General features: G+C 35.7%; 2 protein-coding genes across 8 annotated transcripts in view; one reads left to right on the top strand and one right to left on the bottom strand.

Moving 5' to 3' along the window:
• Positions 1–22,901, bottom strand: part of LOC128679094 (uncharacterized) — a 232,604-nt gene that overhangs the window by 189,459 nt on the left and 20,244 nt on the right. The window lies entirely within an intron of this gene.
• Positions 1,660–2,541, top strand: LOC128679476 (uncharacterized). The gene has a single exon (XM_053761757.1). It carries the CDS (start codon positions 1,660–1,662, stop codon positions 2,539–2,541), a length of 882 nt encoding a protein of 293 aa, XP_053617732.1.

The raw sequence follows: 22,901 nt of genomic DNA, 5'->3' as shown, positions 1-22,901 counted from the left end.
TTTGTATTCCAGATAAATAGCTCATTGAACATAGAATATGCTGCTTCTCCTCCCGTCCAGGTTGAGAAAAGGCTATAGCTATATAGACTATATATACTGTAGATTCTGCTCATTGGCGATGGGCTAACAATCTGTCACTATATAAATCATTTCCACTTATAAGCCCACCATATAACTGTTTATTCAAATAACTTAGATCCTAAATTTTAGTAACAATTTCACTTAACTACTATGTTGGTAATTTAATACAAAAAGGCTGAATATTATTTGACAGCATCTATATTATATATACCTAGTACATTTACTTTTATTAGTGATGCGCATGGAACACGCAGCTGGCTCGACCACTGTGTTTCAACTCACTCGGCTGGGCAATTGGTTACGGATGTTTATGTCTTGTATGACACTTGGTGGTCGGATCACTTCCCACTTATTATTCACTGTGATTTAAAACTGATATCACCCAAAGTCAGGAGTAATTTTAAGGATGAAAATAAGGACGTCCAGTGGGGTAGTAGAAGTGAGGAACAGACAATACAATATACCTCAGAGTGTCATAAAAGACTGAAACAAATTGATTTTCCTTCGGATTTTGTTACATGTGCAGATCATTTTTGTAATAATCGTGGACACAGGCGTACGCTAGACAGGCTATATTCTGACATTGTGGCCGCACTCCGTGACGCTGCCACGGTGGGTCGGGGTAGCGGACGTCGGGGTGGGAGTGGTCCGCGCATTATTGGGTGGAACAAGCATGTCAGAGAGGCTCACGTAGTGGCCAGGTCTAAATTTAGGGACTGGGTCCTATGTGGAAGACCGAGGTCCGGTATTGTTTACAAAGAAATGTATAAAAGTAAACAAATTTTTAAGGGAAGGTTAAAATGGTGTCAAGAAAATCAGGACCGATTGAAAATGGAATCCCTAGCGGAAAAATATTCCAAGGGCGACTTTCGTAGCTTCTGGAGCGACACCAGTAAATTCAATGTACGACCTGGCCTTCCCGTGAGCGTCGCTGGTTGCAGTGATCCAAAGGACATTGCCAATGTGTTTAAGGATCACTTTTCTGTTCATTCACCGCTTGGTCCGCCGCGGGAGGTGCTCAGTGCTGACTTAGGTAGTAAAAAGGTGGGGGCGTCATTTCTTGCGAAAGACGTTGCCAAAGTCATAAAACTCATCTCTAAAGGAAAGTCTCCGGGTCATGACGGTCTCAGCATTGAGCACTTGCTGTTTGCCGGACCTCATATTAATAGGGTATTAGCTATGTTCTACTCTCTGTGCGTGAGCCATTCCTACTTGCCGGGGGATTTCATGAAAACGGTGGTAGTACCTATAGTGAAAAATAAAACGGGAGATCTCACGGATAAAAGTAACTATAGGCCCATATCCCTTGCTACCATTATAGCCAAGGTATTTGACGGATTGCTTAATACACTGCTGGACAAATACATTGTGCTTCATGACAATCAATTTGGATTTCGACCCCGATTGTCGACTGAGAGTGCCATACTGTGTCTTAAGCATACCGTCAAATATTATACTGACCGCAAAACTCCTGTGTACGGCTGCTTTCTCGACCTGTCACAGGCTTTTGACTTAGTTCGATATGACTTACTGTGGAGTAAGTTAAGGAGCGTAAAATTACCACTTGAATTTGTAAACATGTTTCAGTACTGGTACGCTCATCAAACAAATAGCGTGCGTTGGGCGGGTGCAGTGTCGGACTCATATGGGTTAGCTTGCGGCGTGAGACAGGGCGGATTAACATCTCCTACCCTCTTCAATTTATATATTAATGAGTTGATCATCGAGCTCAGTAGCCAACATGTTGGCTGTCACGTTGATGGAGTTTGCGTCAACAATTTAAGTTATGCGGACGACATGGCGCTGTTGAGCGCGTCGGTCTGCGGTCTGAGAAAGCTCGTTGAAATTTGCGAGAAGTACGCGTGTGGCCACGGACTTTTGTATAACGTTAAGAAAAGTCAATGTATGGTCTTTAGGGCGGGTACTAATTGTCCCAGGGATGTACCACCGGTAAGAATAAGTGGTACGCCTCTGCAGTGGGTTTCTCAATTTAAATACTTAGGTCATATTATAGCTGCCGACCTTAAGGATAATGCCGACATTGACAGGGAGCGGAGGGCATTGTCAATCAGAGCCAACATGATTGCCCGCAGGTTTGCACGATGTTCACGGCAGGTCAAAATTGCGCTGTTCAGGGCTTACTGTACGTCGTTGTATACCTGCAGCCTGTGGGCTGACTATACTAAAAGGAGTTACAATGACCTCCGCGTCCTTTACAATAACGCGTTCAGAGTGATATTGGGGCTGCCCCGATTCTGTAGCGCTTCGGGTATGTTTGCGGAGGCGCGAACAGACTGTTTTCATGCAGCCATGCGTAAGCGAAGTGCGTCCCTGGTGCGCAGAGTACGGACCAGCTCCAATGTCATTTTGAACATGATAGCCGACCGACTGGATTGTCCATACACCCGGTGTTGCTGTGAAAGACATGTCGCGGTGTCTATGCCGCTGAGGAGGTATTGACATCCTAAACTTTTAATTATTTGACATTTTTATTTTATTTTATTCCAAATTATGTTTTATTATTTTACTGTATGTGTTACTTTTAATTATTATGGTTATTTAATTTTCATTTGTATTAGATTGTATTTATTTTTATGTAATTGTTATAAAGTCGTGTATATGGATCTTTGTTGTCCGAAATAAATGAATTTTATTTTATTTTTATTTTTTTATATGCAATTTGCTCCAAAATGACAACACAGCGCTATCCATTTTGGATATAGCTAAATATGATCTTCAAGTCTCACAACTCTCTGTTCGGTCTGCCCATTAAGCGATAAAGACAGATAATCCGTTTCCAAAACTCAGTTATTTCCGCGTATTTACAGGCATTTAGCTAACTAAGTCCATAATTAGTTCTCCATACGAAACAATTACGCGAACAGACGCGCATATCCTCGCAAGAATCCCACCTTATCCTAACGTCATCCTAAGGAGATAATCACTGAAGGAATTAGGATGATTTCCGCACACGTGAGCCAATCCGTCTTCCTTACTTAACTTCCCTCTTAATTTCATACTTTCACGGCTAAGTTGAACTACTTACGTTAATTGAAATAAAGTTTTCTGGTAGGACTATGGGAATTATTTATGCTTAGTAACTTTATTAATTTTAACTTATATTTTTTTATTAAGAGCACCCATAACCGAGAGTGATGAATAAAGGAAACGAGTGAGATTTGTATGGCTGTCTTTGTTCGCGCATCGCGCAATAACTACTAGATGAAATTTGATGCGGTTTTCAGGGTTATAAAGCGGATGGACTAACTTAAAATCTGGCATAAGTTTCATCGCGATACGTTGCTTAGATATACTAAATAATAAGAACACGGAATAAACGCGGGGCGAGACCATAGACAAAAGCTGCTTTCAACCTGCTATATTAGTTACTGATTCATAGTAGATATATAAGTAACTAGTAAGAAAACTCCAGACGATAAAAGGGTACTTCAGTACAAATGAACGATGCCATTACAAAGCTTGGTAAACAGAGGACAACGGGTGTGATGTATGTATGTATATCATCTACACGACGCGGTAGAAAAAGTGGCAAATTTCAACACTCTCCAGATACAGCTTCTAAAAGTTTCTATAAATAAATTTTACTTATAGAGTCAAAGAAGAGAGATTTTTATTCCCATTTGATAATCGCTTTATAGAAAAACGAATTTGCTATTTTGAAGTCGTAAAGTTATATGATGTGTGTAATGGTATTCCCATCCTAGAAACTTAAAGATAGCATAGATAGGACGATAATTTTTCAATAATTAGATTTGCTTAGTTTTGAGTATGGAGAAGGACATACGGTACTTTTCAACCCGGTAAAATCACTGTTTCCGTTAGAAATTTGAAAAAGCCGCGAGCAAAAGTAACTAATAAAATCATATATTTTAAATAATTATTTAAAGATATTAGACAATTATTTAAAGATATTATTGTTACATAGATTGTTTAAAGGTTTTCAACCACTTCACTTTTGCCCAGCAGTGGGACTAAACAGATAAATAGAAAAAGGATTCCTTCACAATGCCTGACAGTGTACGTGCAGTGCTGACTAACAAGGCGCTAGATAACACTGGAATTAATTGTCACAAGAACGCAACGCCTTGTCCAATTAAAGTGGCGACGGTTTTAAGATTAAGTAAGGCTTTTTTTAATTAATTGCTTTTTGTAATTGATAACTTTGAGATAGATGTATATATTCTTCTGTTATACCAGGGTAGGTGTTTGTTTCTCCTCCACAATTTTTTGTTGTTCGTTGTCTTGAGGTAGCGTGCCTCGAAGGCTGGCAACATTACTTATAGCATTGAAATAAAATAAATAAAATTTTAAAAATCTTATTTACTTCAGACAAAAGTCCATACACAGATGTCATCTTAAGTCGTCAGCGGCGCGCAGGTCAAAGTCAACGTCAAAGTTAACTAATGCAACCCACCCTGAGAAAAAAGATCCTTTAGGCTCCACTGCCCACAACATTAGGACGCTCGCCAAACGAAGCGGCCAATTATCTTCGCCTCCATTAAACTGGTATCATTAAGAACACTCTTTGTTTAAATACAAGTATACAAACACACATACTTACGTAATAGGGTTCATTACAGTAACATATTAAATATATATATATTGGGACATATCACACAGATTGAGATAGCCCCAAAGTAAGTTCGAGACTTGTGTTATGGGATACTAACTCAACGTTACTATATTTTACAATAAATACATATATATATAAACGTCCAAGACCCGGGCCAATCAGAAAAAGATCATTTTCCATCATGACCCGACCGGGGATCGAACCCGGGACCTCTCGATTCAGTGGCAAGAACTTGATATGTACTTATTATTATTATTTACGCTATTCTTATTTTGTCTACCTAATTAATTTCTTAATCCCTATATGTGTTTGAAGCATGAAATAAATGCTTTTAGATAGGTATCTACCTTTTATTTATCTAAAAGACATATCCAATAAATTCTAGCTTGATGTCGTCAAGGATGATATGCGTGCCATTGATCTGACAATGATGTCGAAAACCACGCGAAGTAGAAAAGCTGGGTCCCACGCTCTATGACTGATGAAACAACCGAGAAAACTGTCAGACGAGTGAAAGTGAGAGAGACAGACTACAAATTAATACTTAATTAATGGTTAATGTTCTTCATATATGCGTGACGACAGCAAATATACGAACACTCTATCGGATACTAAACATTTTCTTGCCAAAGCTCAATGGCTTCAACATTGTTTTTAATGTTGCAAGTGGAAATATCCTACAGAACACAATATATTCTGGCCGGTTCTGTCTCAAAACTTCATAAGATTTTATTAAAAAATAACATAAAACTAACAAGAACACGCTGCATTTACTATATGCTTTTTAAAACTTTTTAAAATTTTCATGTAGTCGTTCTTCTTGTTGTATTTTTAATAAAAGCATGCGGTTTCATGAATAATACAAATATGTTTGAGTAGAAATATCTTGGAAGTGATAAACAAGTTGGTTATATTATGACAAAAAATAAAAAACAATAAACAAAGCTCTATGGCCTATATGAGGTCATAGAGCTTTGTTTATCATTTTTAGGACATAAAAAATATTTTATTAAAAATAAAAAAATGTCTTAACAGATTATGCCACACTAGATAAAGAATTTTAGTAGAAAGTATTATAGTTCTCTATACTACGTTGTGGTCTTAATTTACTTAATAGATTTTGGTGGTCACCGTTTTCGACTTCGTCAACGCGACAGTTTAGTGCTGTACAGAGCTCCTTATAAAGCTACACTGTGTATAGTGAGGATTAAGATTCCTGCGAGAAACACAGAAGGCCGCTGTGTCAAGGTCAGTATTACTTTAGTATATTATTGACAAGCCCAATAACGACACGTGTGCCGCTTTAATCAGATAGTAAGGAGAGTCTCAAGGCTTTGAGACAATAATCTGAGTGCGCGGAAACTTTTATGGTAAATAGTGATTATTACGCAACGCTCAGCCCAGATTTCACAAACAAAAACGTAGCCTTGGCATAAACCCTAGGTCAGTCTGTCAGTGATCTAGTTATCTATGAGGCTAGTCAGGCTGTGCTGTGGATCAGGAGGTGCTAAAATCATCCTTTGCATAGAGAAATAAATTTTTTCATTGCTACAAACATTCTTTCCACCCTCATAATATTCGATCCAAATCTCAACGTCACTCGTCGCGCTGATACCTAATACCAGCAGATCTCAAACTTTTATATTGAATTTTTAATAAACCCCCGCTCTTGTCAATGAGATTGAGAAACGGCTGAATATTTCATTGCAGAAAATTTATGTTTTCAAGAGAACAGTGTTAATTCAAGTAGCCAGTATTTTTGTTTGTTGCACTAATCTGGTCTTAAAAGTTGAATCATAAATATAATTTGATACTACTTGCTTATTGCCAGATACGTATGTATGCATACGTATTTTAATAGTGCAAATATTATTAGCAGCACTAATAATATTTGCACTATTAAAATAGTGCAAATATTAAAGCAGGGTTTATACTTACACTAAAGTTTATATATTTTATTATTATTAATTGTTCCTCGTATTATCTTTTACTTTTTTAATCCAACTGCACGATTCTCGAATTAAATCTATCGAAATTTTAATTTTTTATTTTATTTCGAGTCCGCTGTTAAAACTGAATGCGATTCGAATTTCGAATAAACTTTAAAATTAGTCTTTTTATTTTATTGGTTTATAAAATAGGAACTGCCAGTATTTACAATATAAAGTAAATTTCGCGCGACATTTCGTCCGGTTTTCCCCGGAATTTCGTCACCCGATTGACGTCTCCGATCCCTTGGAAGACGAAGGTTGGTGCCGACATTTGAAAATGGCTTTTTGATGGCGAAATTAAGGTCGATAAGACCTTATTGTATTCACGATACGCAAATTAGTTCGAGTTTGGGTGACAGTTCGATTGTGATATACAAGTAGCTTCTGTATTGGAGGAGGATTTAGGGTAAACAACTGAACTATTAGAGATAGATAAACATTTGTCACAAAAGTGACTGGGAATATTAATTTGTCATTATCTTCAAAAAGCCCAATTAAAGTTTTTTTTCTTCTCTTTTATACTACTTTATTTATTAACTAGCTTTCAACTGCGGCTTCACCCTCGTGAATTTCCCACGAAAAAATTTTTTTTCCCAGAACGAAAAGTAACCTATGTCCTTTTGCGAACTCTACTTTGAAATTTCAAGAAGATTGGTTGATTAGATATAGCGTGAAGTGGTAACAAACTTACTTTCACGTTTATAATATTAGTTGGGATAATAGTTTATAACCTCTTAAAAAAGTGGGATTCTCCACTGAACTAAGCTACGGAATACACACGGGAGCTATATCTGTCCCCGCACGTATCCAACATAAACACATTACCGCCATTTCCCACGCCGGAAGTGGCAACTGCATGCAACAGGAAGTGGTCGGTAGCCATATCGACAGCTTCAATATCTAAGCTATATAGAATAGTTATAAATGTCAGTGTACACGTAACGGTCTTTTGGTAGAAGTACATACATACATTAAAAAGGCCTTTTATTCTTATTGCATTTCACATGTTAGTAATTTAGCTATTTTTTTAGAATCAAAGAATTTTGTCACGAGAATCCAATCACGATAATCGAGAATTTGACGTCATTAATTTAAAATATCACTATCATTTATAAAAAGTATATTTTTTGCTTGATTTTCCATTTTATCAGAAATATTTAGTAATTAATAAATTTTTAGTAAAACATTTTTGTGTAATCTGCTACTCAAAACTATTCAGATAAAAAAATACACGTACAAACGTAGTATAATTATAGAAATTTGGTATACGGATACAAAATAAATGTAGGATACTTTTTATCCCAAAACATGGAAGTCGGCGCAACAATTTATTAAAGCAAAACTTCGAGTTTCGCATATGCTAACTCTGTGTACCCCGTCAGGCATAAAGACGCGATACTGTATCTTTATCTGCATAAATGTTCAGAGGCATAGTATAATATTGCTTGTCTATCAAAGAGGTCATTAACCCAATGGCGCTAAGTTATAACTTAGTTTGAGTTAGTGATGGCTTCAAACTCCCGAGCGATCTTAGCTCTGAAAACTGATAGCGTAGTTATTGTGATGTACTTGGGGAATATTGATAATATAAAGGAGTATTCCGCCGGTGGACTGACCCCGCTTAACCTAGACCCGTGGGGCCAGTTGACAGAGTAAACAAAAACAGACCAAACTTATACTTTATACCACCGCCCACAGAAGTCGATCGAGATAAAATTGTGTGCCACCACCACAATATCTCTCTCTTTCTATCTAGCTATCTCTATCTTTTGACTGGCAAAATGCAATATGGCGTTAAATCCACCATTTATATATATTTTTTTAATTTTGCTATATATTTTTAAATAAATGCTACTAATATTATAAATGTGAAAGTTTGTATGTTACTCTTTCACGCAAAATCTACTGGACCGATTGTTATGAAATTTGGTACACGGGTAGAATATAACTAGAAATAACACATAGGGCACTTTTTATCCCGAATTTCCCACGGTAGCGGAACACCGAGGCGCTAGTTTTTGAATTTTTTCATTACAAACCAAAGAAATCATTTCTCTTTATAATGTTAGTATGGTTTAATATGGATGTATTTATACAATATTATTGTTCATGTTTACTTAGATATAACCCAAATCCGAAGATAAATACCCCACCAAGTGCTTAACTTAGAAGTTTCTTAATATATACTTGGGCTAGGAAACTTGAAACTAACATTGTGTGTGTTGTGTATGAAAACATGCCGCCGAAACCGAAGCTATTAAAGGAATATTATTTTGCTAATCTACTATTATGTGTGCAAGTTTGCTTGTTTTTTTGAAGGATTTTATTTTAAACAACCAAAATAAAAGCATTTCACAACATAAAAACTAAATTGCGTCCCGCTGTCTGTCCCATAAATAGATATCATCATAGATTCAAGAGGAAAGTTTATATGTATGTAACATGCATAATATCGTACCCGTGCGAAGCCGGGGCGGGCCGATAGTGTTCAATAAAAATAAGTTTGAAAACTAAAACCCTTAAACACACTAAAAAGTATAAAACGAAGAATGTCGTCGACGTATATTTTTATTCTATAGGATACTTATAGGAAACTTTATGATGCCGCCCAAGGAATACTAAGGTACGGTTGAATTTGTACGTTGACGTTGACTTTAACCTGCGTATAAAAAAGGAAAGTGCGTCATTTTATCTCAACGACACCATAGAAAGACAAGACAAGACATTTAGTAAGGGTCCAAACGACACGATGGCGACGCGCAGGTTAAGGTTAACGTCAAAATTAACTAGTGTGCAACCCAGCCTAACGTCATGCAGGCAGCTGTAAAATCCCAACCGAATCTTCAAAATTTTAATATTATTTTTTTACGCTAACCTGTGATTTCGCGGTGTCACAGCACCGGATAAAACCGGGAACACACAAAAATGAGAGAGAAATTCCCTTAGTCGGGATAGAAAAGATCGACAGACTGATAGAATTACCGTCCGGCGATTTCGATGCTAGATTGATGTGACGTCACACTGGATCTAGTTCGATCCGGTTCAATCCGCACTCATCTCGACCAGCGAAGTCATTAGCAGGAGTACTTCTGATAGATCAGTCTTAGATTACGATTTTTCTTTGTTAAAGCTATGTGTTTTATTTATGCCTTGTTAGGAAGGGTGCAACCCATACATGCACTTTAGTTAGTAGCTATAAGCTTCCCAGAAAAATGCAAACTATGCGATTAACTAATCGTGAGCGGTTACATTAAACGTCAAAGTTGACTGGTAAACCCACTTTAAGATTTCAATCAAAATTATCAATTTTCTTTTGAATAAATTGTACCTATACGGGTTAATTTGACTACAAAACAGAATAGAGTAATTTTACAATAGGTACCTAATCTTAATTCGCAATTTGGCCGTTGGCCAATGTGTAACAAATGTGGCCAAAATAATTGGCTAGACCAAATAAAACATTAAATTGGGGTATTTTAGTTACTAGCTGCGCCCCGGGGCTTAGCTTCTGTAGGAATTTCGGGATAAAAAGTACCCTATGTGTTATTCGAGTTTATATTCTATCCGTGTACCAAATTTCATAACAATCCGTACAGTAGATTTTGCGTGAAAGAGTAACAAACATACACACATACATCCTCACAAACTTTCGCATTTATTAGTAGGATTATATCTCTATAACAAAATTCACATTTCTACATCTAATAAATACCACTATAAATACCACTAATAAATAATACCATACCACTAATATATAATACCAATAAATACCACAATAAATACCACTAATAAATACTAACATCTTATAAATACCAGCAGCATACATAATGATCCTCATTATCGATATGACAGTGAATATTAATACTGAGTGAATGTTTAATAAGTGCATCGGTGCATATTTTTGGTTAAGCTATCGCGAGTTGAGACATATTTGAATTTAATACTATTGTTGAAATCCATTACTGTCTAGGTTTTGCGTAAATGACTTCAAAAATCCGAACAACCTCATGCGTTAGTCTGTCTATCCGTTCCGCTTCCACGACTAAGCCGCTGGGCCGATTTTGATGATATTTTGAATGTGTGTAGGTAAAGACCCACATTTAAATATAGGCTACTTTTTTTCAAAAATCAACTCCCAAATGACTATAATGGTGGGTAACGGAACGAAACGCAGGTCAAGCTGCGAGCAGAAGCTAGTTACCCATATATCTCGAAATGCATCTTCAAGGCGTTGGCAAAATATCTTTACAAATTTAAAAAAAGTCACAACACACTGTAACATAAAGAAGCAATATTTACTTTTCCATTATTCAGATAGCATTCGGAGTAGCGGTCCTAATGCTCAGCCTTTTCTTCTGTTTATCGAGATATCGGGGAAAGGATTTAAACTGACAACTGAACGGATACTGAAACAATTAAAAGTTGTGTAATTGGCTTACCTTTATCAAGGGATTTGAAATACTATACACATATAACTTGAAAAAGCAGCAGCTTTTCTTGGTATTCTAGGGCGTGTAGTCAAATGCCACGCTATAACTTGATTTCTTGGTATTCTAGGGCGTGTAGTCAAATGCCACGCTATAACTTGATTTCTTGGTATTCTAGGGCGTGTAGTCAAATGCCACGCTATAACTTGATTTCTTGGTATTCTAGGGCGTGTAGTCAAATGCCACGCTATAACTTGATTTCTTGGTATTCTAGGCCGTGTAGTCAAATGCCACGCTATAACTTGATTTCTTGGTATTCTAGGGCGTGAAGTCAAATGCCACGCTATAATTTGATTTCTTGGTATTCTAGGGCGTGTAGTCAAATACCACGCTATAACTTGATTTCTTGGTATTCTAGGGCATGTAGTCCCACGCCCTAGAATACCACCACCCCAGATCCTCCCATGAAATTTACCAGGTGTCTAAGAGACACATATCCGCAGCAACTGATAAACAATAATAGCATTTCCAAAAAGGGTTGACGTCATAATTGAGTGAAATAAAGAAGTCGATGGAAATCATTTTCATTGCCAAGTAAGTATCTAATTAGAAAGGAAATGCAAAGATATATTTTCTCCTAACAATATGAGTTCAAACTTTTTGATCAGATATAATCGTCAACAAAACAGACAGACACTTGGTGCCGGCTTTAGAACTTACGCGCCCCGGGTAAAATTTCCACAGCGCGCCCTATCTGTAATTCTATGGTATGGTCTGTTGAAATTCCAGAAATGGAAAACGAGGCTTAGGACATCCAACAACTAAATCTCAAGGAAATTGCTGGCCAACTGGATTAGGATTGCACAGCATAAGGTTGTCATAGACAGAAGGAGGCCTATACCCAGCAGTGGGTCACGATTATGGCCAATTATGGCAATTGATTATGGTCTAGTGATGTTGTATGACTAAAAAAATCAGTCGCAAAATGTAATCGGCCTAGCTTTGCGATCATTAATTTCAGTCCTCTCTGAGTGAGGCGCCCGTTTATATACAGTGCCCGGGGCGGTCGCTCAACCACACTCTAATATACCCTAAAACACGATGGAAGAGAAAGTGTATATATATATATATATATATATATATATATATATATACATAGATCTGCAAATTGAATCTCATTTCGTTGATTAGATGTATCGTGATTGATATCGAGAGTTGACATGGATCGATGCGAAGACAAAAGGAAAACCCATGAACGGTGATATAAGGTAAATTAGGTATTTTGGGGTCGTAATTTCTCCAGGTACAATATCAATGTCGTAAAGTCAGGCATGACCGCGTTATCTAAGAGGGGATCACCACTCCCTTGTGATCCTATATCAATAACATTTTTTAAACGTACATACAACGGGTTTTCGGCAAAAGGAAGTAACCCATTCTTGTATAATTGTTATCCTATATATAGAATTTCTTTAACAATAAAACAAGTGTTTGTTTTATTGTTAAAGAAATTCTTTTAACTGTATGTATTTAAAATTTTGGCGCTCAAACGTCAATATTATGAGTTGGGTTAAACTTTTTGAGAAAATATTGCGCGCAAACCCATTTCTGGGCACACCACATTTCTAGGATTCAAAATTGAATATAGTACCTAAATGATGCTCCTTTTAACCAGTTGAATCAGGTTGCATCAAAATATAAATCAATCCAGAATGCCAGAAACTATTATCCGCATCAAATGTCGTGTCTAGATGTACTAAACAGATCCAACGCGACATCAGCGCCATCTAATTCGGCCGCGGTATAGTGACCGTAGTCGTTGGGCTATATTTAGCCGAGCTTTCCAATCTCTTTTGCTAGGACTCGCACTCTGTGACCATGTGATGCAAGGCTTTTATACGACTGGCTAAAAGGACTGTAATTTTGTCAGACTATGTGTAGTTACATGTCAAGTTTGATAGTATGCTTCATTCTAGGTTTATCAAGGAGTCATAATCATCATATCTAGTGTGTTATTGCTAACACTGCTGTCAGATTTTACTCAAGTCGACTAAAGGCATTTGACATGACTTTTTACGGTTACTTACCATTCAGTGGCAGGTAGTCGCATACGCACTAATGAACTAAACTGTCCACCAGTGTGCATGTTTTTCGTCACCGGAAGCAAGTCGTGGTCTATAATGACTACAATATATGAGTCAGATTGGTAGGTATACAAACTTATATGGCACAAGTGGGATATGAATACGAGTCCTTTCGGTCTCAGGCGGGCGCCTTAACCAATACACTACCACCGCTTCAAATTCTATCAAGTAGTAATAAGTAAGCATTCCGTCCAAGAAAGTTCTTATTTATTTATATAATTATATTTATATGATTTATAAAAAAAGGTATATAAGTACAACCTATCCATAAGATAAGCATTACTTGTTTAATAGTTTTGTTTAAAATAAAAATAAAATAAGTAAACTAATTTCTTATCATTTGATGAAAAAATATATACCCGTAAACCATCTCCAGCCTTGCTGGAGTTTATTCTTTTCTTGTAATGTACCTGAAACAAAAATAATCTTCACTTAGGAAGGCTGTATATTATGAATCTTTTCTTTATAATCAGACTGCACACTTGGATGTCGAAAATTGTCCCTGATCGTTTTTCAAGTGCCTTTTTAGGAGTAAAAATACTATCATACAGAAAGCCTGTTAAAACACTATGCGTAAGTATATAGGACAACATACGCACTACGCATGCACGTCTACATACAATTCCATACAATCAACGTACTGGATTTGCGCATTGTTATGTTATGTATACGTTACACCAGAGACCACAGCGAGTTGTCTTTGACATTTTGAACCAACGCCACGTTGACATTTTTTTTCTTTTTTGTTGATCTTTGTCGACACCCTACTTGCATACTAGTTTAAAAATTCAATCATTCACTTCTTCATTCTTTTTAGAAAGGCCATTAATGAAAGAATGTTGAGAGATAGCCTGATATCTCGGCCGTCATCTATTGTGGGCAGCCATTGTAGATTGACAATAGCCAGCGCTCGATTTACTGAAATATTGCCCTGTATTGCCGTGGGTACTGCGGTGTCGCACGATTCATTACGTCGACATTACGCACAAATCTTCGATGTTCTGACGTTCACAGTTCAATAGGGTGAAACGTATAAATGTATTCACATTTACAGAAACACGATAATCAAAAGTCACTTTAGTTGATATTATAACATTTCGGTTGGGTTGCACCGGTAAATTTGACGTTGACTGTTGACTGTAGAACGTTAAGTGTTTCTGTAGTTGTCTACAGACGCAGTTGCTTACCACGTCGGCATGATGTATATTTATATATCTCAACCTTTCCAGTGAGGTTATCATTGGGATGCGCGATATTGCCCTAGCAAACTTTTCCAATCATAGGGTCGGTGCGCACATGAGTAAATACAGTTAGCAAAAATAACTATCTTTAAATAACCCCTCATCAACCCCCTCTCTTAAAAGTATCTATGATTTTTAATCGTTACATACTTATCCTTCCGCACATATTATAAAACAAAGTCAGTCTGTCTGTTCGCAATAAAGTCAACAACTACTGCATGGATTTTCATTTACTTTTTACCAATAGATATTTCGATTCCTATAGAAGATTTAGGTGTAAATGTTAGAAAATCTTAAGAGAAATTAGTTAAATTAATTACCTAATCGTAACTAATATTATTGTATTAAGTATACCAGTATTTTTAAAGATGATCTTAACGTCTATACTCATGTAATAAATGTGTCATCCTCTTCCCTCTTATTAAATAAACTTTGACTAGGTGTACGTGTTTGCAAACCGTATTTATAAATATTTCAACCAAACATATGAATTCAATCGTATATCAAAATATTTATTACAATCGAAATCGTATTGGTAGGTACATGTTTGAATATTGATATACTCTATCGTTATAAATTATGTCTACATTCAATTTGCTATAATATTATAGAAGCAGTCATATAATTATGTCACGGTTTGCAACGTGACCTCTTCATAAAAAAAACCTTAAAGATGGACAAAATAAAATTCAATAAAAAAAAGTTGAACGTATAAATATTTTGTGATATTTTATAAAGAATGGCTTTCTCCGAAGTGTAGTAAAATGTATTTTAACCTTTCTTCATAAGAAGACCTTTCCACTTTAGCAATAGGACAAAATAGATCGTTCTACACGCGCTCGAACAAAATTTACCTCCGCAACCGCTGACTGTTTGCCCAGCCCACTGAAGGTCCAGTCGGGAGCTGACATGAGTAAACACTGCTCCAAACTGGACCATTTCAGATTTGAGCGGTTTTATTCTATTTGGCTCATGTAGGGTTGCCATATCTTGAGATCTGTGAGGGATACCGGCGGGATTGAAGTGATTTTAGACGTTTTTCGAGATTGCGACCGAATTTTGGAAATTTTAGGAAATTTAGGAATCTACTCAAATATAATCAACATAATTTCCTTTGCCCATAAAACGTAATATTTACGGTACACGTAGCTAAAAATTAGGTTTACGTTAAAAATCGTATAATGCGGCGAAATTTCAGCATTTTTCGATAAAAATCGGGCTCGTTCTGCAGACTTTTCAGGTTCTCCTCTTAAACTTTAGATATCCCTGAAAGTCAAAGTCCCATATATTTTAACTAGATTTTACCCGCGGCTTCACCCGTGTATATTTCCCAAGGGAACAGCTATTTTTCCGGGATCAAAGGTGCTCTATGTAACTCTCAATACTTCAAACTACGTGTATGCAAAATTTCAAGAAGATTCGTTAAGTAGATAAAGCGTGAACAAGTAACAAACTTACTTTCGCATTTATAATATTAATTAGGATTAAGATTAGAGAAAAATACCTAATTTCATTTGTTATCCCTATTCGTTGCAAATTCGCTCCTTCTTAAATCTATTGGGCTGAAACTGGGCTATTTAAAAGGTTCCATTTCGGTTGTCCGTCTCTTGTTGGACGCCCTGATTCCTCTGTTTGTACAGGGGCATTAGTGATCATTTGTCTCTTTCTGAAGGGTTAAACTTTACAAGGAAATAGTGTAAACGTCAAGGGTTTAGGGCCCCAATCAGAGATTCATCTAACTTCAGAGTATAGACGAGATCTAATAGACTTTCCGAATACTCAGGTCGGATTAATTAATGGAATACGTAGCTTCTCGAAGTTTGGTTTGAAGGCACTGTTTTAGAAAATAAACTATTTAAAACTGTCTGGCGAGGATCTCTCGTGGGAAATACGGGGTAAATTGTTCCCCTATGTGCAACTCCAGTATATATTTCTACCAGTGTATTCAGCAATATCCGCCCAGTAGGGTTTGCGTTATTGAGTAACAATAAAACTCTTTACACACTCAAAATATAATAGTTTGATCATATTCTTCATTCTTATTACTTTTTATTATCTCAAACTCTCAAACTAGAGACTTGAAATGAAATGAAAGATTTTTATTTCAGACAGACTCCATATTCGGTTAGTATAGTTAAAATCATAATAAAATTATATAAACCTTTCTCAGGAGCCACACTAATTTTTAGTGAAAACCGCACAAAATCCGTCTAATTTGAGTTTATCGTGTATAGACAGACAGACACGACAGCGCCTTCTTTTTATAATATGTAAAGATATCTTTTAGGAATTCCCATTATTTTCTCTCCCCAGAATCCTTTCATTTATTTGTAAAACTTTTATACTCGGATTGTTAATAGTTGTTATTGTCTTCTGAAATCCCATCGCCTAGGTAAGCGACTGAATGATGCACGTAGCGATGCGACGCTGCGCGTGCATGTGTGAATGCGACGGCAGCTTAGATCGTAAGAAAATACATACATTTACATTTGCATTGACGCATAACCGCGTCGTACGGAATTACGACGTTTGACGCTCACCTAGGACGCCGGGATAGAGGCGCGTCATATTGCGCATAGCGTGAATATCTGGCGATCTGAGAATATGGAAGTGAATGAAGACCTCGTAAAATGTAAGGAATATTAACGCATAAATAGCTTACTTAGAAATTTGGAGTACCTACCTATTTTATTCACTCACGTGGAGATAAACCTACCGCCTTTTTAATCTATAAGTTTAACGTGTCTGTGTATCTGTATGTCTGTCTGCCATCGTAGCAGCCAAACGGCTGAACGGATTTTGATTTAGTTTTCTTTATTTGAAAAAGAATTTAATAGTGAGTACTGTTAGCTATGTTTAGATAATGTGCGTACAGATGTTTGGAAATCGTCAGCTGTTTTCTAGCATGACAGCATCAGTATCGGGGATTTCTTAAATTTTTAATTTAAGTTTTCATTCATGGTATTAATGATACAATATAGAATAGCGTGATGCGCGAACAAACATATAGACAGACATACAGACAAAAATTCTGAAAAAAATAATTTTTAGCCTTTATTAGTCCCATAAAGATTTTCTTTAATATCTTCTATCTATATATATGTACAGACATAGCCTACAAAGTAGATGATAAACAGTTTTATTATATGTATAGATATGTACCTATAGATGACGTGAAAAAGTACCTGTGAAACGCCACGTGATCCGACTTCCTTTGTATGGTGAAAGTCTAATTTCTGAATAAATGATTTGAATTTTGACTAAAATATTATATATTTTCTGAAGCACCAACTTAAAAGTGCGATTGTCACTTTACCTCTTGCTTATACGGTTGTGTTGTATTTCACCACCATATAAATAAAATGTTTATTTGCTAAGTAAGATACCCGCCACGTGAGTCTGAGCTTTCAAATCAACATTTGAAGGAGATAAAACTATTTTTATTGTAGTCGATAAGTCACACCACATTGCGGATCTACCTACGTCAAAGACAAAGAGAATACGGTAGATGACAAGGTCGGAAAAAGCTAATGTACGCTCTAGATACAAATTTATTTGACAAATTATAAAACTTTCAATATTCATTTCGCTACAACTTTGGAACCGCTGAACCGAACATATCTAAGAACCACCCCATATAAATTTGATATCATATTAACAAACCGCATCCGAAACGATTCAGTCGTTGATGAGCTACGATGAAATATCTTTAAACTTAGCACCTACAGATACAGATAGACACTTAGCGGTCAAACTTATAACATCCCCCTTTTTGCGTCGAGGGTTAAAATAGATTTATTTAGATAATTCATAGACTGTTACAATGAATGCCGCTGGATCAGCATGCGTAGATTTTAAGTTGGTTGAAGTTAATTAGAAAGGCTATTTAAAAAATATATAAAAACAAAAAATATAGATCTATCTATCATAAAAAAAACGTAAAATTTTGAAACGACTTTTATTAATACGTTATCACCTAAACCCATTAATTAAGGTAGCTGTCGAACAATCATGGCCTTTTTTTGCTAAGACCGTGACGTCACGTTAGAGGATCATTTAGTATGGAGCGTTTGGACGAGTCCAAAAATGTGTGATTTCATTTTTGTCATATCTCTGAAAGCATTGTTATTATCACAGTATTTTTTTCACTGGTGTTTCTAATAATATAAGAGGCTTCGAATAGTCACTTAAATAAAATTTTATCATCTACTAACTTATTTGTTTGCAAGACCAATAGTTTACATTATTTACAAAAGAATAAATTATTAATTAATATTATTAATTATTATTATTAATGACGACCTTGGTGGCGCAGTGGTAAAGTTCTTGCCACTGAACCGAGAGGTCCCGTGTTCGATCCCCGGTCGGGTCATGATGGAAAACGATCTTTTTCTGATTGGCCCGGGTCTTGGATGTTTATCTATATATGTATTTGTTATAAAATATAGTATCGTTAAGTTAGTATCCCATAACACAAGTCTCGAACTTACTTTGGGGCCAGCTCAATATGTGTGGTTTGTCCTCATTTATTTATTTATTTATTTATTAAAATGAAATGGAGGATATCCTATCATCTCACAAAAACGATAAATATTGAGAGTTACACTATTACGTCGATATCACATTAACGTCTTTAAACTTAGTTTATCTAATTCAAATCTTTATATTGTTTTGGAATTTTGTTATACCTATATTTAGTTTTCATAGCATCCGAAGGGCATTCGAAAACTATATCTTTCATACCCTTCTAAACTCAATTAAGAGCTCTTGTCCATTCCCGAAATAACTTCCATCGACAATCGTAAACGGAATAAAAATTAGTTTCGATGGGGCTCGGCAAAAATTGATCCTGCACGCAAGATGCAGAACAAGCAGCAACATTTAAAAATATATATTACTAGGGCAGGCGGCTTCGCTCGGGTGAAAACAACAACACGACATTATACACCTTCCTCAGGAATCGCACTATTTATTGGTGAAAACTTTGAAGTAGTTTTATAGTTTATAAACAGACGGACAGACGCGGCAAATGACATTGATTCCTAATATGTATAAGGATGAAATATTATTTTTCTAAAGTTGCAAGGAGATATTTATTGGTGAATATAATAAATAGAATAGTGAATCATATTTATTAGTGACAACCGCAAAAAATCTGTGAAGTAGTTTTATAGTTTATCGCAAACAGACAGATGCGGCAAAGGACATTGTTTTATAAATATCTAAGGATGAAATGTTATTTTTCTAAGTTAGAAGGAGATATTTAATTTCAGTTAATTATCCCAACTAATATTATAAATGCGATAGTAAGTTTTTTTTTGTTACCTCTTCATGCATTATTTACTGGACCGATTGTTATGAAATTTGGTACACAGGTAGAAAATAACCTGGAATAATCAAAGCACATCTAGTCAAAAAAAGAGCAATTTAAAAAACACGTTTTTGAAAAATGTCAGCTGTGCCTTTTTCCTTACAAGTGCAGTGCCCTGTGTACCTGGCCCGAATCCATAAAAGTGAGTGTTGGCAACACGACGATACATTGTATTGATCGACTGTTTGTTACTGTAATTGTTATAATTAAAATTTACAATATGAACTCCAGCTGATACAAGTACGTTCTTCTCATCTGAGAATTTTTCCGTTTACCTTCCTCGGCCGTTAAGCCCAGTCGCATTTAATACAATCACAAAGTATACAGTCTGTTTTTAGATTTTTTCCACTTTGTGCACCTGGATGAACAAAGTGGCATTTCGACTATCCCCATTTCACCTCGGACTCATATCACCTAGGTGTTGTGTTTTTATCACCTACGTGGTGTTGACTTTTTTGGTCTCGCTTAAGGTAAAATTTTTACTATACCTAGTTATTGCCAGAATACTACTTCCAGATATTACCTATATTAAATAAAGAATAATATGTACATAAAAAAATTATGCCAATGTTCGGTGTCCAGCTGTTCGTTGAATTTCTTTTGGACTGAAAAACAATCGTATATTTTTTTGCTATAGGTTTTTGGATTTTCCCTTGTTTGTGATTTTTTTCTTCTGGTGTACAAGAAACACTATGTATAATGGCTACTATATGCACTCTGAGAGAACTATAATCTCCTATTTCGGTCGTGTCATAAATGAATTTCAGTAATGCTACCTAATCTTAATCTTAACTAATATAATAAATGCCGAGAAACCGCGAGTAAAAGTTATTAATTTATATACAACTCGTAAAATCTTATATTACCTCGCATGCCACATGCACACCCGACAAGAGTAATAATCGTAATCGTTACCATACATTTAAATTTATGTTAAATCTCGTTAATCAATGAAATTATACGTCACAAAATGATCAAATGCACCAGGATTTAAATTAATTAATATTCAACACTCCGCTGCTAAGAGAAAATTACATTGAAATTATAATTGGTTTTTTAATAATACCCTATAGTTGTCTGTGTATAAAATAAAATATATAAAATGCATTCATTTAATTGATCGATTTTATTTATAGTAACATTTCTTTTTTTTTTTCAAATTAAACTTATGCCCACTGTCATACAAGCCCCATATAATTGTTTTGTTTTTGACATATGGAAAAAAGTAGGTCCTCTTCATCTGACTTGGAGGGCATTTGACAACGAGAACATTGATCAAATACTAACATTTATTTATGGATTCTGACCGAAAAAGAATTATTAATCAATAAAATGTCCCCAAAAATGAGCCCTTTGTTACTTCAAGCTCACTGCACTGTACGTTATACTAGCTGTATACAACTCTACTAAAATAATTGCATTTTCTCAGTTCTTTGATCAATTTACAAATGTTAAAAAAGTGAGCCCTTTTTCATTAAATTGGTTTGGAGTGGACGTAGAAATGCTTCGTTGGACAAAGAGTTAACATAGTTAGTTGAGTAAATATACTTAATTTACAATTCTTAATCTAAATATAAATATTACTGAGAGCGAGTGATATATTCCCATCACTCTCTGTAATAAATACGATTGAATTATATTGCCATGATACAGTATGTACTATGACACAGTGACTTGAGCCCCTTTCTCCCTTTCAGGCCCGTGAAATGGTGATTTGGCAGACTCAATTGTGGTTTCAATTGTATTCTGTGGTGTAGTATTTTGGACGAAGCGTGTTGCGGATACACTTTCTGTAAACATATTGACGAAGCTTGTTGCTAATTGTAAAATATATTAAAGAAACCAACAGAGTATACAAAGCGATTATTTTTTTATTATATAAGGCCGATAAGAGGTTTCTCTGTCTATCACAATAATATTTAATAATAAAGCCTTTCAAAAGGACCAGACTATGTGCTGTGAATTCCAAAAGAGGAGAAACATACTAATAAAATGTATTTATTCAGCAATTAAGATTTATAAATATCACAGAGGCTTACGATCCCACACCTAGGCTGTGCCTGTATCTTGAGTATCATTAGAGCGCGACGAATATAATCTAGATATAAACTTAATTGGTAATTAGAATAATAACCTTAAAATTTCAGTAGTCGAAGATGATGTTAAAACTCATAAAAGTGATATTGATACACACAAATACAAAAAATAAAAACGTTAAACGCTGAATAAAATAAAACGTTAGGTAACCTGCTGACTGTTTTTAATCGATACAATTTAGAATATATTGTGGTTGGCCAAAAAACTTTTAAGTTTTCTTATACGGCAATACCTAACAAAAAACCTTGCACGGTAAATCCTTCTAACTCAGGTGCGAAACTTATTCGATTTCTATCTACCCGCATTCTTAAGGTATTTCTGGAAGTTAGACGACGGACCCAACGTTTTGATATTATCTGTTTAGAAATCTTCTATTCGGGTCCAAAGCAATCTAGCTGTCTCTTTTTGTCGTAATGCTTGACTGGTAGTGAATGCGAAAAGGCACAATTTAGTCCACTATTTCTACTTATTTTATGTCATTAATTTTGTGCTAAGTACAAAAATAATGTTTTTGTTATTACACACACACACACACACACGAAAAGATGAAGATTGAATTATATATGAGTAAATCAAAAACCATCATATATATAATCCGTATGGATTAAAATTTTTCTGTAATCCATACGGATTGTGATGAGTGAATTCAAAATGTGTATCTCTTATTTGAGGCAAAATCATGCATATTTCTCTCTCTCTCATCTGAACGATTTCTCGATTTCTTCCTTAGCCGTGGAGCCCAAGGTCTGCTTTTCAAATTTTTTAGACAATGTCCATGTTGTCAACATGCATCTTTGAGATTCCTTTTTTTGATGCCAGCCACAGCCTATTGATGTGTCTCACTGCTGGACAAAGGCCTCCCCTTCCTTTTTCGAAAGCAGCCTGTTGCCACCCCCGCAGGTACCCAATAATATTGAGATTCCTAAATCAATTTTAATCTGTGGTTTTTCCTGAT

Source organism: Plodia interpunctella, chromosome 21 (assembly GCF_027563975.2).
Source record: "Plodia interpunctella isolate USDA-ARS_2022_Savannah chromosome 21, ilPloInte3.2, whole genome shotgun sequence".
In the NCBI taxonomy this organism is placed as follows: Eukaryota; Metazoa; Arthropoda; class Insecta; order Lepidoptera; family Pyralidae; genus Plodia; species Plodia interpunctella.
Note: the sequence above shows the minus strand (reverse complement) of the source record. Positions and strands in the feature narration are given on the sequence as shown.